Source organism: Hirundo rustica, chromosome 3 (assembly GCF_015227805.2).
Source record: "Hirundo rustica isolate bHirRus1 chromosome 3, bHirRus1.pri.v3, whole genome shotgun sequence".
NCBI classification, from domain to species: domain Eukaryota; kingdom Metazoa; phylum Chordata; class Aves; order Passeriformes; family Hirundinidae; genus Hirundo; species Hirundo rustica.
This window is the reverse complement of record NC_053452.1, coordinates 57614153-57629676: the sequence shown is the minus strand read 5'-3', so window position 1 is coordinate 57629676 and position 15524 is coordinate 57614153. Positions and strand designations below refer to the sequence as shown.

The 15524-nt window shown below is 40.4% G+C and overlaps 1 protein-coding gene across 2 annotated transcripts in view; it reads left to right on the top strand.

The window, feature by feature from the left end:
- The window catches only part of MTHFD1L (methylenetetrahydrofolate dehydrogenase (NADP+ dependent) 1 like), a 145781-nt gene that overhangs the window by 80413 nt on the left and 49844 nt on the right, over nucleotides 1-15524 (top strand). For both annotated transcript variants that reach the window (XM_040059706.2, XM_040059707.2), the window contains 3 exons: nucleotides 633-733; nucleotides 1151-1328; nucleotides 14231-14338. In XM_040059706.2, the coding sequence (XP_039915640.1) occupies nucleotides 633-733; nucleotides 1151-1328; nucleotides 14231-14338 (387 nt within the window). The remainder of the gene's footprint in view (nucleotides 1-632; nucleotides 734-1150; nucleotides 1329-14230; nucleotides 14339-15524) is intronic.

The following is a 15524-nucleotide window of genomic DNA, read 5'->3' as shown; positions in this document are numbered from 1 at the left end:
TATCAACAAGTTTAATATGTTTATGCTTCACATTTGGGGTGGGATGTGGCTCTTCAAACAAAGAGTGAATTCTGCTGGTTTGGGGTTTTTTTGTCACTTCACTCCAGACAAATTCTGGTCTTCTGCTTGTATGTGGCTAAGGATACTTGTTTTGTTACAACTAAGACAAGGCCTACAAAGTGTGATGTAGAAGAGTAAATAAGGAAATCTAGTAATTTTCTTTTATCTGGGTTATGTATGTGCATATACGAACTCTGCATCAAACACATCTGTATGTCAAACCCCACCCCACTACCGCAGTCTGTTTATAAACTTTGCAAACAGCAGAATAACATCCCTTTCACAATCATGACAAGCAACCAGTCATCTGCTGCACCATCTTCCTGTGTCTCAGAAAAGAGCAATGGGTTTGTGTACAAATTTTGGACATGCTTAGTTACTTAAATATGTCTGCTTATTAATTGGAAAGAGAATTAATAAGTGCCAGAATACTTTCATCTGGAAGAATTTAACTTGCCTACAACTGTCATGATCAGCACTGTTTATGTTCACTTAAATTTATGGAAAATTCTTTGGCTGGAGAAAACTTTATATATCTTACCATTTCCATTAATTTTTACTTAATTGCACAGAACCTCCAGCTGGTAGCTGATGGCTGCTGTAATCTACAGAAACAGATTCAAATTACTCAGCTCTTTGGAGTTCCTGTTGTGGTTGCTCTAAATGTCTTCAAGTAAGTCTGTTCTTCCATTACTCCTGTGAGTAAATACGCAGTTCAAATTCCTCACTTTTCTTGGTTATTAAATTATTCAATTTGGCATGAACAAAGAAGCTATTAAAGATTTCCTTTTTTCATCATAAATATAAAGATATTTAAGTTCTTAGCTTATTCTTAAGGTTTTAAAACCAACAAAAAAAAGTATATACTGTTATGGAGCTGATAATCTTCCATGTTAATCAGCTATGACAATTCCAAAATTTTCTTGAAACATATAAATACATATGCTGTATATAAATGCATTATATATATGGCACAATTTCTATGTATACCTGCTATACCACTGCTGATGGTAAAATAAGGCTAAGTTTATAAGATTGTAAAAGAGAACTAATTAAACAAAATAATGAGACGGGACTGTTTTGTTGGCAGAACTGACTCTCCAGCTGAGGTTGATCTGGTGTGTAAGATTGCAAAGGAGTCTGGAGCATTTGATGCTGTACCCTGCAATCACTGGTCGGCTGGTGGTAAAGGAGCAGTAAAATTAGCTCAAGCTGTGGAAAAGGCAGCCAATCAGAAAAACAGTTTCAAATATCTCTACAGCTTGGAGGTAAGATTTCTTTTCTTTCTTTTTAATGAATGCATTCTGCATCAGAGCTGGATTTAAAACAAGAAGAACATTGAGAATATTGAAACGAAGTTATTAAAATACTTGGAAGAGAAGTTGCCTTAGTTTAAAATCATAAAAGCTGGAGAGAACAAGCAATCTGTGGCTTGTCTAATCAGGGAGCAGGATACTCCTGCTCATACTGGTAATGATGGTTACTTAGTGTGTCAAAAAATACATCTGATACTTTCATGTTTAACATAAAAGTATGAATGCAGATGGAGCACTCACCACTCATTTTGGGAGACTCCTCCAAAGATCTCACAGTCATAGTATTCGTCCTGTCTGTCAGATAAAAGGAGATGTCGTTGCTATCTCACAGTCACAGGCATTGCACCAAGCTGTGGCTTCCTGAAGCATTCACTGTCGGTATGAGAAGGATGTGACAGGCTGCACGTCCATGCTCATCCCACACATCTGCCCAGCCCAGCCAGGTCAACACAGGGAGGAAGCACTGCCCTTACCTGCACCTGCTACCCAGTGCAGCTCTCAGGTGATCACGAAGCACACAAGTGGCCCAGTCCTGTTCCTTCTGTCCTGATGATCCCATTGGAGTCTGCCAGTACAATATGGTACACACAGTACGTATGGGTCACTGCTGCTGCTGCTGGCCCCAGGTCCTCAGCCTATGCAGGAGAAGCCCCCAGGGCTTCTGTCCTGCTCCAGCTGATGGCACCAGAGTCCACAAGCCCCTGAGGTTTGCAGCTCACTACAGCTGCTGGGCACAGCCCTTTCCTCTCACTTTCTGTCCTCATACTTACACATTTAGAGCAGAGAGCACACCCACACAAAAGGCGGTCAGAAACCAGATTTAATAAGAATAGAGAGGTCCTCAAACACAGCTCAGTTAGACTACTGGCCAGATACACACATCTGACTCCTTCTTCCTCTATTCTCTCATTTTCTTCCCACACTTGTTCCTTTTCAATCCACCTTGATTACTCCCTTTTGCCATCTTTGCTCCTTCCACTAAACAATCTTTACACATTCCCATACAGTCCCCTGCTGCTGTACAAAATCACTTCCTTTCATTTGCAAAGTTTTTTCTGATCAAAGATTTTCCCCATTGACCCACCTTGGTGCATTTCACACCAAGGACAACGGTTTCATCTTCCCCTTGGATTGTCATAGGAAACAGGCAATTCAGTGTGCTCTAATTTTCACTGATTAGGTTTTTCCAGTGATTACATTACAGAGGGTTCCTCCACCTAGCATTGTTCCTCTGATCCTTGCTGGGGCTTCGGGGCTCATTTGTTTAGCCCTTAGATAACCTAACAAAGGGTAGTGTGGTCCAAGTTTCAATCCCATGTCTGCCAGAGTTAGTGACTCTTTTTCCATGCTTTGGAGACTGTTACTGCAGTTGTCTGCAAGGTAACATTACAGTATTGTGAGTTGTCAAGAGGAGCTTGGACCCCTGGGAGCACTGGAGGTGCTGGGGTACCACTGTGCTGGCAGCACATTTGGAGGGACATACTTCTGAAAAGGTTATACAAATGATTTCTCAGGGCTTTCCTGGCTATCCAGATGAGGGTGGGTTTAAGTCTGAACAGCCAAACAGACGTCTCTGGCTCCAAGGAAGCCCTTGTCAAGTTTCAGATCCCGTGCCCACGCTACTTAAGTTTCTTTAGAAAATGTTCAAATGCAATTTTTTTACAACAGAAACTCAGCTTCATTCTTTTAAATGGCTGGAAGTTCCTGTTTTGATTCTTCCCTCCAGAAAAAAGTTCAGCCTGAGGTAGATCTGCCCTACGGTCATCTTTCATTCTCTCTTCTTGATATGTACCCTGTATCTGTTGCACCCATTTTAGTTTTTTTTTCCACCTCCCCTGCTGTTTTACAAAAAGTCAGTAATCCAGCCAACCCATATCAGTACTAATCCCTGCCCTGACAGAATAGATGGGAATACATTGGGAATATTTGTGCTTCTTGTGTATTCAAGGCATTTTGCCTATGCAACAACTTTACAGCTGAAAAATAGACAATGTATAAGGCTTTCTAAGTTTAGCTCGACTAAGATGCTCTGAAAACTACAGCTATCATTTTATGGGGCTTGTGTAATAAAATGGGGGAAAAAATGCTTTGAGAAACACATATAATAGTTTTCCCCCCTGGACACTTGTGTTACAGGGATAGCACATTAGCCTTTGACAAGGCTCATACTTAACCTCTGATGTTACTATGCACTGTGTAACTTACAATCTGGTGGTATGAGTGAGTAAAAAGGATTGGTAGGAGTGAACTCTGCCTATGAAGAAAATCAGATTGATTTCCACTTTAATGTCTTTCCCAGACACATCGTTTCATGCTGTGTTGCATAAGCAGCATGATCCTTAGCACAAAGGGAATGAATCACATCTTTACACCAACTTAGTATCCCATAACTTCACACAAGTATTGGAAGCCTCAAAAATACATTGAAGGGATTTTATAAAAATATATAAAGATTTTTTTAAATACTGTAAAAAAGTATATTCAGGCCAACAAAAACAGTAACGTGTAAAGTTCAGGCTTCTGTTTCATCCTTACTGCACAAAGGATGGGGACTGAAGCAGCTGGAAGTAGGAGAGTGAAACAGCAATGCTGTCACTTTTACTGTATGTAGGTCAATCGGTTACTAGGCTCACAGAGAAGGGAAGGAAAGCCGCCTCTCCCAAATAAACCTGCTCTGAATTTTTTGTTGTTGTTGTAGCAATTTTGAGGTGTGGTTTCTGCTGTTCAAAAGGGGTAAAATTAAGAAATTTAAGGAAGATAAGAAGCAGTAAAATGGGGTTCAGACAGATTATTTCCGCTTTCGTTGTGCCTAAAGGGGCTGTAAGTGAAAGGACATAACCCTTTTCCTTACCTGATTGTCAGATTTGTCCAGTTACTTGAATAATACTAAGTCCTGGTTGCCTCAAGTTTCACAGGATTTACTGTGATTGGGGTTTGTTTATTTGTTTTTGGTTTGGTGGTTTGGATTTTTTTGGTGGGGGGAATTGTGTGGGGGTTTTTTGTTTGTTTGTTTTTGGTTTGTTTTGGTTTTTTTGTTGTTGTTGTTGTTGTTTGTTTGTTTTGGTTTTGTTTTCGTTCCCTTTTGGAAGGTCAAAAAGGGGAAATACTCTGCTTAAAACCACTATCACTTCATTCATATATATCTCTGTCTTCATGAGATTGTTCCCTTACTCCACATCTCCATTTAATCCTTTGATGTCTGTGCACCTTGTTTTCCTGTCAGAAAACTTCATCTGAATTTGCTTCCAGAACTGGCTATAATTCAAAAAATTTCCAACAGCACAGACCTATGTAGCTGTCACAGGTTCATTCGATATTTTGATCTTTTGTTTGAAGGCATCACCTAGGGTATTTTAAAAAAAAGCTTCAAACCCTTATGTGTAAAACTGGTTTATATCCTTTCTTTCTAGTTAGAACAAACTTTGCAGTAAACGATATTATTAGTGTGCAGTCAGACATGTAATTAGAGGATAGCCTAGGTCAAGTGGGCTCTCTTTGTTTCAGTATTTTTTTCCAAATGCATTCATCTCTATAGTGCCTTATGTAATTTCCAAATATATCTTTGAAAACGAAAGCTTCCTTGAAGATGTGTATAGTGTGAGAAGAACAGTAGAAGGAAGTATTTTCTAGATCTGTCTAATGCTGGTTAAAAGTGGAAAATCAGCTGGTTTTTTCTGAGATATGTTTATACATTTATACAATCTTGTCCAGTGATACCTGAGCATGTGCCGAATGAGCAATTTTAGATGTTGGACACAACACAGTTGTGTCAGTTCAGGAGTCAGTCTCTGCTTCTGCTCAGTATCATAGCAAGCTAGTCTAATTAGAAGACTGTGTTAATTTTATTCCTTGAAGCGTCTAATTTGGTCTCTTTAAACTTCCTTGGGTGTCATTCCATGACACACCCTTCTACAGTCCCACTTTTAGATGGTTTTTTGGGTTATCTTTATTTATTTCTCTAAGCAAGCAATATATTTTCTTTTATCTTAGGGGCTGCTGCTTTTAGTTAGACTTTGTTTTTAGTCTTGATTATAGCAAGGGTTTGTATGACATTTGGTACAAGATGAGCAAATATTTTTGGGGGGCTCAAATGAGGACAGAATAACCCATATATGGTTTTGGGAGTGCGTATGTGTGGCAGTCATTTCATGGATCAAATACAAGCATGACTATGACAAGTAAATACTGTACCATTGCCACTGTAAAAGTGCAAGAAAAGGACAGAAACAGATAGTGCGTAGCCCAAAATGCTTACGCTATTAGGAATTGCACAGGGCAGGGGGGTGGTTAAGGAGCAAAGGATGAGTTTTCATATCATGGACTTCAGAGTTTGTAACATATCTTAAAATATTGGCAGTAATTGAAGTAAATACTCTTGTATAGTGTGGGTTTAGTATGGATTTTTACCCCCTGTGCACAATAACCTCTATTAAGTTACTGTTGAGTTGGTTTCTTGCAGAGTGTTTCTCTTCAGTGTTTGAAGGATGGGTTTGTTTAAAAGGCCTCCTGAACTCTTTGTGAAATCATCTGTGGCGGTTTATTTTAATATGTATTGTTGCTACATATGGAAAATATCAGAATATCAATCCTCTTATCACTGTTGACTTCCCTTCTGGGTTCAGTTTTCTTGAAGTATGGGTCTTTAAGTTGCAGCAGAAAGCTATTACTCAAAATAAAGTTGACTGGACCATTAAAAGTAAGTTTAGATAACTAGGGGGAGGAAAAGAGAGGATGGAAATGCATCCCATTCCTGAATTTCTCTGGCTTCAGTGCCTGTTCTTGATCAGGAGAAAGCAGGAAGCTATATTCCTCACTAATGCACGCCTGTTGAGTGACCTGCCTTCACTCTCCTGGTCTCCTCTCTTCTGCTGTGCTGAGCTCACCCTTGACATAGAGCAGCTCTCCTCAACCTGAGGCAAGAAGCATAGGTCTGAAGAAGATTATGAATAATTAATTATTAATTATTAATGAAGAAGCATTAGGTTTTTAAGAGATACATTGCCCCTTCCTGCAAGCAGCTGAAGTGGAGTGGGAGATAGAAGAAAGGAGAAGAACAGGCATTTGGCATGAGGCAGGATCAGCATATCTGGCTGGTCAGTCAATTAGCACTGTCCCCTCAGAAGAACGATATGGTAACCTGACAAATATTATTGAAAAGCCTCAAGTCACCGGATTTATGCTGCACTGGAAAACTAAATTGAAGACTGTAAAGGTCACAAATGGGAGGGAAGAGAAGGGCTTGTTCCAGCCTTCCAAGTTTGTCCGATGACATCTTTTCTAGACAGTGCTATGCCTTTAGGTAATATCATCACAAATGAAAGTATTTCCTGGTTATACAGTGAAAGCTGTTTGCACAAATCTTTTGACAGAGTGCAGTGCATTGCCTGGCCAGCCTGCAGAACAATGGAGAGCTTTCTCAGCTTGGGGCCATCCACTGGGAGCAGGGTTGAGTAGCAACATTTCTCAGAGAGGCATTCAAGCAGTAAGCAGCAGTATTTTTCATCCCCTGCTGGGAGCATAATAATAGTTTGGGCAAATCTGGAGCATCTGAGCCCAGAGTTTTGTCTGCCCCTGCCTCTGTTTTGCTGTGGCAGTATGGTGTGGGCTGTCACTTATCTCATTCCCTCAGTCTTCGCTTCAGCTGTCACAGACAATGGGTCACTCAGAGGGGTCTAAGGGTAGCGTTGAAACAGAGAAAACTCTGCCAGCAGCAGTTCTCTGTGCATTATTTTCTTTTCCTTCCATGGTCTCCCAAAGCAAGAATGAGCTGTGAGTAATGAAGGAGGAAGGGCCATCAATGGAGGGGAAAGCTCCTTGGTGCATGTACTGGGAGAGGAGGAGAAGCTTGAAGAAGAAGGCACAGTCAAGAAGAGCTTATGGGGTCTGAGTTTGAGGATGCCAACCTCCAAGGGAATGTCCCAAGGCAGAGTGTTTCTTACAGTTGGCAAACTACACATCTTTTCAATCCCAGTGATTGATTGGGAGGTGTGGGGGTTGCCAGGGGTATTTTCTGTTTCCTTCACTAATACCATGAAGTCACTAAGCCATGAAAGCTAGCCATCGTGTGTCTGCTGTCACACCAGCCCAGCATACCTCTGCTCATTTGTCTGGGAAGCAAATAGCTTCTGCATTGCTCTCTATACAGCATGGAACTCAGTCATGTGTGGACCTAATGGAAAGTCCTTAAGTACTGCTGGGGTGGGAATAAATAAAATTATGTATGGTCCTTACCGAAACTTCTCCTAGTAATAGATGGCGATCGTTTCTCATCCTGAAATGCAGGCTGTGCTGCCCTGCAGCGTATGCTGGATTTTAAACTATTTCCCCCCTCCCCTCTACTGCCAATAAGACATCTAGCAGTGAAGCCACATTAAAGAGGAATTCCATAGAGCTGTACCACCCACTCCTCCCACTCCCATCAAAGAGATTTCTGTGGAATCTGGACACTTCTTTCACTGAATTGGGTGTTCTAGGGTTGGAAGTTATCTTTCTGCCACTCCATCTCTTTATTTGTGGATGTAGGCTCTTGATGGCACTGTACTTTTATGCTTGTTTTCATTATTTCCCTATTCTTTGCGTAGAACAATTTTCTTACCCACAGCTGGGGTTTCAAAGTTGGGGAAATGGAAAATAAATCTCTAAAGCCACAGGCTTAGGTGTTGATTCACAAACTGTTTAGCTTGACTGAAAATGCTTTTCCGCAAATTAAAAAACAAACTCTTGTTCTGTGCCAGCGAAGGAAGAGGAGTGCTAAAGTCTTGGAAATCCTTTTGTCAGCCACAGATCTTCTGGAACCAGAATATACAGATACTTTAATAAATGCGTTTTTATTTTATCCAAGGGAAAAGCTAGAAGAAGGAGTTCAAATGTGCAGAGTCAGCTATTGTTTTAGCACTGCACTCTGTCACCCCACACAGCACCTTCAGCCATACTCCCATCATGTTTTCATTTGGCAGCATTCCCAAGAAGAGGAATGAGTGATGTCTACATACTGTTTCACTTAGCCAACCAGTGATTCTTCTTTATTGCTTTCAGTGAATGTGTAAGTTAAAAAAAAAAAAAAAAAAAAAAAAGCCACTGCCTTGAATTTTGAACTATATCAAGAATTTCTGCTAAAACACAAATAGCTTAGTAACAGTAAGCCCAGAGGTTGTCACCTTATAATTAAACTGGTGATGTCATAATTAAAAATAGGCATTGAGGCAAAGTGAATGTTTAAAGTACTTGAAATATTAAATGTGTAAATTATAAGTGAGTGTATATTCTCTGGTTAAATGCACGTTTTTTCAACAGAATCATAATTTTGTTGGAGAATAAAGTAGTTTTAAGTATTTATGTTGTATAACTGTGAAGGGATACTGTCAGACAGTGCTGCACTGATTAACATTCACTTATGGTACTCAATTTAAACTAGATAATACCAGGGCTTCTCTTAGAAGTGGGACTTAACTGCAGCCTAGTGGAATGTAGTGTGACTAGGGACTTACTGCTATTGTCTCTGGCTTTGCAGAGATGTGTTCTGTAAACACAGAAGTCAGGAGGTGAGGAGGTGAGGAAGTCAGGAGGATGTTTAAAAGCAGAAGAAATGAAGGAGAAAGGGAACAGGGGTTGTTTTCAGCAGTCTCAGGGATTGGCTGTGGGGAGTTAACAAGATTGACTCCTTTCTCCAGTAGCTGAAGATCTTAAAAAGTCAGATGTCCAAATTAGGAAGCAAAAGGTGGAACTCTTCAGCATAGTCTCAGACCAGATTCCTGGTAATATGCATGCTTTGTTTCACTTAATACTGACTTTTGGCAGCGAGACTGATTTCAGGAATCCCAGCCAAGGTGTGTGTCCCTGCCCCAACTCGCTTATTCTGCTGGTACATTTCAGTGCTCAGATTTGATCAGTTTGAGCAATTCTTCCTGTTTTGCACAGGGTTTGCCTTTTTGTTAAGGTGGATGTGTGAACTGATATGGGCTGCAATAGGGTTTTTTTTCCTGGGATATGTTTTAGCCTGGATGACTTTCTCTGCTGCATGCAGCTGCACAAACAGCGGTGTTGCTCAGTTGCACTGGCACATGGGTGAGTGTGAGCAGTAGAGGAAACAAGGATGAAACGAAGATCTCTTGTTGCTGGTCTGCTGTCCATGGAAATCCTTATCAAGCCCTACATGAAAAAAAGATAATCTGAAGTCAGGTGTTAAAACTGAAGGAAGAGGTGAAGAGTGAAGGAAATGTGAGAAAGGGTTAGCAGAAATTAAGCACTATTAAATTATGTTTTAGTGAAAACATTGCTGTAGATAGTAAGAGAAGAAGGAAGATTGTAGCAAACAGCACCACTTGGCACTAGTATCATGTCTTGCAAGTGAGATGGACTGGAAGTGGCAGTATGGCTGGATGATAACACTGGCATGATTTGGTTTAGATAATCAATACAATCTTGGGAATGACAGGCTCTCAGTGTTTATCTGCTCTGATTTTGTCGTTTAGTCATTCTCTGTCAAGCAATGAAATGTACAGCTACACAGATACTGTTTTTGTAAAAGCACTTTGTGCTTTAGCACTTGTTGTGCTTTAGCCTAGTAGATAATCCTATTTATGGTGTGGGTGCTTGGCAGCTTCAGCAAGCGCGTGTGTTTGTGCTTGCCCCAGAAGCAGCATATGGCTTTGGTAGCTCTAAATGTGTGAGATTTCAGAAGTGAACATTCTCTTTGGCAGGAGTGGCAAGATTGGTAGTTTCTGAAAGAACCCTAATGAAGCAGATATTTGTATTGTGTGGCCTTGTAGCATCTTCTCATGTTCAGTGTAAATTTATACTAATTATTTTATGTCACCATTTTCTCAGGAAGCAAACATTGAATTTGGAATAAATTCTCTGAAGCTGCCATAGTTCCTTCAGCAGAGGTACTAATACATAGTTGCAGATCTATAAAAGTCAGATTTTATCCAAATCCATAGTGTCTATTGTCTATCTGTCACCTAATCTTGGCCTAAATTAGTCACAACAGTCACAACTTACATAAGGGAACTAAGAAGAGGGATAGCTTTTATTGTTGATCATAGATCTTTCATGCTTTTGACACCCTGGACATTTTACAACTTCCCTTCTCACCCGAGCTGTCCAGGTGGCAGAGGTGCTGTGGAATTAAGTTGCTGTTGATAGGGGTACATCAACACTCCCCATTCAGATGAGACTTCTCATCCTCCTTTCCTTAAGATGCTTTTGGTGATGGCCTGCAAACGGTTGCATCAGTGCAGCTAAGGGTGCAGCGTTGGAGTTTGCTAGTGGGAATGAACAGCTGGTTCAGGAAATTCCTAAGGCCATTGTAAAAAATTCTCAGAGAAAAGAAAAAATGAGAGATGTAGTCCTGCTTCTGGCCCAGAGAGGGATAATTTTTGCAGCAGTTGGAAGGGGGCATGGCCAGGAGGTTATTCTGTACCATGTCACATCATGGGGGCAGGGGAAAAGGAGTTGCTTCCTGGGAGAAGGCATTCCTGGAGATTCTTGGTGGGGACACTGAACTGGAGAGTTACCATTCCCAAATCACAGCAGATGTGAAATTACATAGGGGGGTTTTTTTGTTTGTTTTGGGGTGTTTTTTTTTTAAGTATCTGAGATACGTGATTTCTGCTGGCAAGGCATATAAAGCACAAACAGGCAGTTCACTTGTTTTTTTTTTTTTCCTCTGGGTAAGTCTGGTATCAGCTGGAGCAAAAATGCAGCTTAAAATCCTATAATCATTTAGTTACTTGTGCAATAGAGAGTCTTATTTTTCAGCCCACTTCTCCATGTGAATTAGCATTGTTGCTACATATGGTGGATGTCTTTGCCCATCGATGAGACTATTTTGGTAGTGGCGTGCTGAATAATCAACAGTTTTGTTGAAAACCTAAAGGTAAAACAGTGTCTTGTAAACATCCAGGCTTCTGCTGTGTAAAATGCCTCTTGAGTTAGCAGAACTTTTTTTTTGTTAAATACCATTATGGCACTTTCAAGCAAAATGAATTTTTATTTCTTGTGTAAAGCACTAGGTGTTTTTAGTTTGGAAGACATTTCTTTAAATTAAAGTGAAGTTTCCCAGCAGTATTACTTGATAACTGAAACACAGGAAATTTTTTAGCTTGAAATGCCCTGTTACTAAATAGATAATGTTGCTTCTAAATAGATAATGCCTTAAAAGTCCCACTACATACTAGGAAACAGGTGGATCCTTAGCATGATGTAGTGTACTCTTTTCCCTACTCCTGAAACTTTAGGAAGGAGGCATATCTGAGAGTGTTGCATGTGCATGGGCTGTGTTAATGTCCATAGCACATCTGTGCCTTCCTGCCGGTTTCTGTCTGAATTTGGCTCAGCCAGGACTCATCTCGCCTCTGCTGAGATTAAATAGGCTCAAACTCTCCTCTGACACCATGCGCACATTGCCTCACCTGTTTGTGTGTGCACGCCTGGCAAAAACATGACAGGCTCAGGAAACCACTTTTTAATGCCATTCACACTCCTACAACTCCTTCCTCAATGGTGATTCTTCTGAGGTTACCTTTGCAAAATTTGAGGTGTGGGTACTGACCCAAAAAAGTATCTGAAATTCTGGTGGAAGAAAAAACAAACCGGGAAAAAAGCACAAACCATAAATCCATAGGGTATGGTTTGATTGTCAGTCATGTAAAACGCTGCACGTATCCCAGGAGAAGCAGAGTGCCACCACTGTCATTAAAGCATTCTCCTCTGATGTTAGCCAGAGCCCTGCTGGGTTTCTTTCGGAAAATACGGCTGCGGTCATTGGAAGGGGGCTGAGGGCGCAGTAGTTATACTGCTGTCAAATTAGTTTGAAATGTTTTGACGCAAATGCAAGTTGAATCTAAATGTCCATCTCAATGAATTTACTGAGGTTTAAGCAGAAAGCTGCTAGTTTCAGTGTTGGCCCGCTGACAACAGGGAATGGAATTCCTTTTGCCTTTCCATTTGCCATTGCTATTAGTCCTTCACTGCAAGGGAACAGCACCCAAAAGGCAAATTAACAGACGTGTTTTGCATTTCTTGCACTGTGTTGAAAACTGCCATGGATATGAGCATATTTAATAATCACCCTGAGACAAATTTCATCTCGTGATGGTTGTCCATGACACTAAGTATTCCATTCAACTTACTGCTGTCAGGAATTATACCCAGGATATTTGCAATGTGCTATCTCCAGTCCTGATTAGATTTTTTGCACTGCTTGGATTCTTGTAAAAATGTTGGGAATGTGACATTATTCCCCCTAATTAAGGTACAGTAATTGTATAGTGAGCATGTTCAGAAAGTGTCTTGTGAAGCTTCTTTAAACCTGTCTTTGAAATTTCAGATCTGAGGGGGAATTTTATCTGAACCTTAGCAGCTTTTAACTGCCTTGCATTTAAGGTACTTGTAAGTCTGGAGAGATTTTTTTTTCTTGTGATACCTCTGTTACTGGAGTTCTTTATTAATATAAGCTTTAATTTTTCTAAAATGTAATCATAAATACAAAGAAGGTCAGCCTGACACAAACCCTTCAACTGACGTATCTTTGCAGAAAAAGAACTACTTCCAGGCAGGCATTGCAAAAATGTGGTTAACTGGAATTTCCTATAAATGCACCAGATAGAGTTAGTTATTCACAAATTAATTAAGTTCTTGCCTTTGTTAGAATAAAATGATACACTTCTATTTTGTGTTCAGGTGCTTTTTGTATTGCTTGAGATTACCAAGTCTTCTTCCCCAAGTGGTTATCTCTCTAGGTTTTGGTTAGCACTTACTCCACGTGTGGTGTTTATTAAATATGCAATAAGCTACTGGTGAGATATTCCCTTTAATATTGTGCACATCTCTGGCCATCTATAGTCAGCACCGAATTAGCTGAACTCATGGTAAGATCCCTCCTCCACCATACTGTTACTACTGAAGTCAGAGAATGGCTTGTTTAAAATAGGCCAGAGGAGTCACAATTGCTGTCTCCTGGGTATTAAAAACAAAAAGAAAGAGGAAATGATGACACAAAAAGTAAATGCTTGATCTAACTGCAAAAAACTGTTTCTTGAAAATCTGTCAAGGATTTTCTAGCAGACTGAAGGTGAGAGTCTGCCTCTGCCTTCAAACAGAAGCTGTGAAAGCAGAACTTGTTCGGTTTGAACTGAATTACATGATGTGAATACTCTTGGAGACTGGGATTGGACGTAGTGACTTGAGGTCTCAAAATGAATTCTAGAAAGCTTTATTCTTTTATATTTTTTTAAATGTCCAAGGTGCTTTACAATATCAAAGCTACAGTTAAAATATGCATGTTAGAAAGGATAGGATAAATGTTATTATGCATTAAAAATAATAATAAATAATAAAACAAAATCACAATCAAAGGAGCAGCGATGGGTCAGGAATTTTCTGCTACAATTCCTCGTTTCTCAGGGGAACCTTCCCTGGCTGCCTCCTACCTTGCCATGTTGACTCGTGTAGGTTATCTTTATTCTGAAATGAAACTTTTTTTGTCAAGTGATCCCTGTTAACCCAGCGGAGATTGCGGTGTAGGTTATCTCTTTATTCTTATAACTAGATGGCAGTAATTATCTCCCCCCACTTCAGGCGAGCGTAAGCTCATGTTGTCCACTCTGTAATGCACAAATTGTGCAGCTTCCAAGTGATGGGGTAGCTGAAATCACGGCTGTTAGTTCACGTACCTGTAGCTGCGTATCATATCCATCAGCAGTGCCCTTTACTTTGTGTCTTGTGTCGTGCTTTAGCAAGCCTATTGAGCAAGGATGAATCTAAATGAGAGATTCGGAGACCTCACTCAGCAAACAAGATCGTAGTTCCTCTTGGCTAATGCTCATCCTTGTATTGTTTCCTTGTCTCTGCAGCTTCCTATTGTTGAAAAAATAAGGATCATTGCTCAGAAGGTGTATGGAGCTCAGGACATAGAGCTGTCTCCTGTTGCGCAGTCTCAAGTCGATCGTTACAGCCGGCAGGTAAGAGCGCCAGGGAATTATGCAGGCAGGTACCTGCTGGATGTGAGTCTGGGGAAACCGCAGGGTGTAAAACGTTCTCAGACTGGAGCGTTAGGTCAAGCTTTGCTGAAAGGCCGGCGCTTACCCATGGTAGTAAACGGTGGAGGTCAGTATGGATTGGTTTAGATTTGATAGAACAGAATGGTTTTAACCTTGAGAGTGATCTCCTGTGAGATATGAACAGTGTTCAGAATACTTCTGAGATTGTCCACGAAACTGTACTTTCTATGCAGTTTGGGTTACTCTCTTAAACCTGACAACTGCCTATCTGCAAAGGTTGCTGCTAGCAAATGTAACCAATTTTAGCGTGTGTTCGTTTGTACCTGCAAAAAAGAGTTTGCAAACACAGTAAGACCTGTGCACAGCTATGCATATTGATAACAGAGGTCCCAGTATTTGTAAAACCTTTCGATTTCTTTCTCTTCCTATTACTTTCAAGGAGTTGTGAATACTAGAACGTGATCACCTATCCTAAAGCATGTGCAACATGCTACAGTTTGTAAAGTTTTGAAACCATGTGGTGAGGTGAATGTATTTTTTGTAGTGGCTTCTGGACACACATGTGGCTGTAGCCTTTCTGTCAGAAAGTGGAAACGGTATTTTTTCCACAAAAAATTCCTGAGTAAACTTCAGCAGCTCGGTCAGACAAACAGAAGTTCTTGGTCAGACAAGGGAGCAGCCATCTACCCTATAATGCAAACTTCCTGAGAATTAATTTAATTTTTCTAAATGGAAAAGAGGTTTACTTAGTGTACTTGAAGCGAAATAATCCATGCCTTTACTTTTTCCTACTGTGATCCTCTAATCTATTTTTTAGTCTAAATGTTAGTATATTAGGAAATATTTTCACAATGTCACTAAGGAATTGTCAGCACCAGGCTGCAGAGAGAATTCCCTGAAATGCTGCCTCTCCTCCTGGCCCTGTTTGTCAAATTGAACAGAAGAGTGGAAGGTGCCTGACTCAAAATTAATCAATAACTTGGAGACAAATAATGGGTGGGGGGGAGCTGCTGAGGCACTTTTCCTGATTTTCTCCCACATTTCCAGTAACTAGTGCACTGGCATTAGTGAAGGGATGCCGTCACCTCATGCAGGTTTTGTCTTGTTTGAAAACAAAGGAAAGCATAATGAGCACCATCTGTGTTTA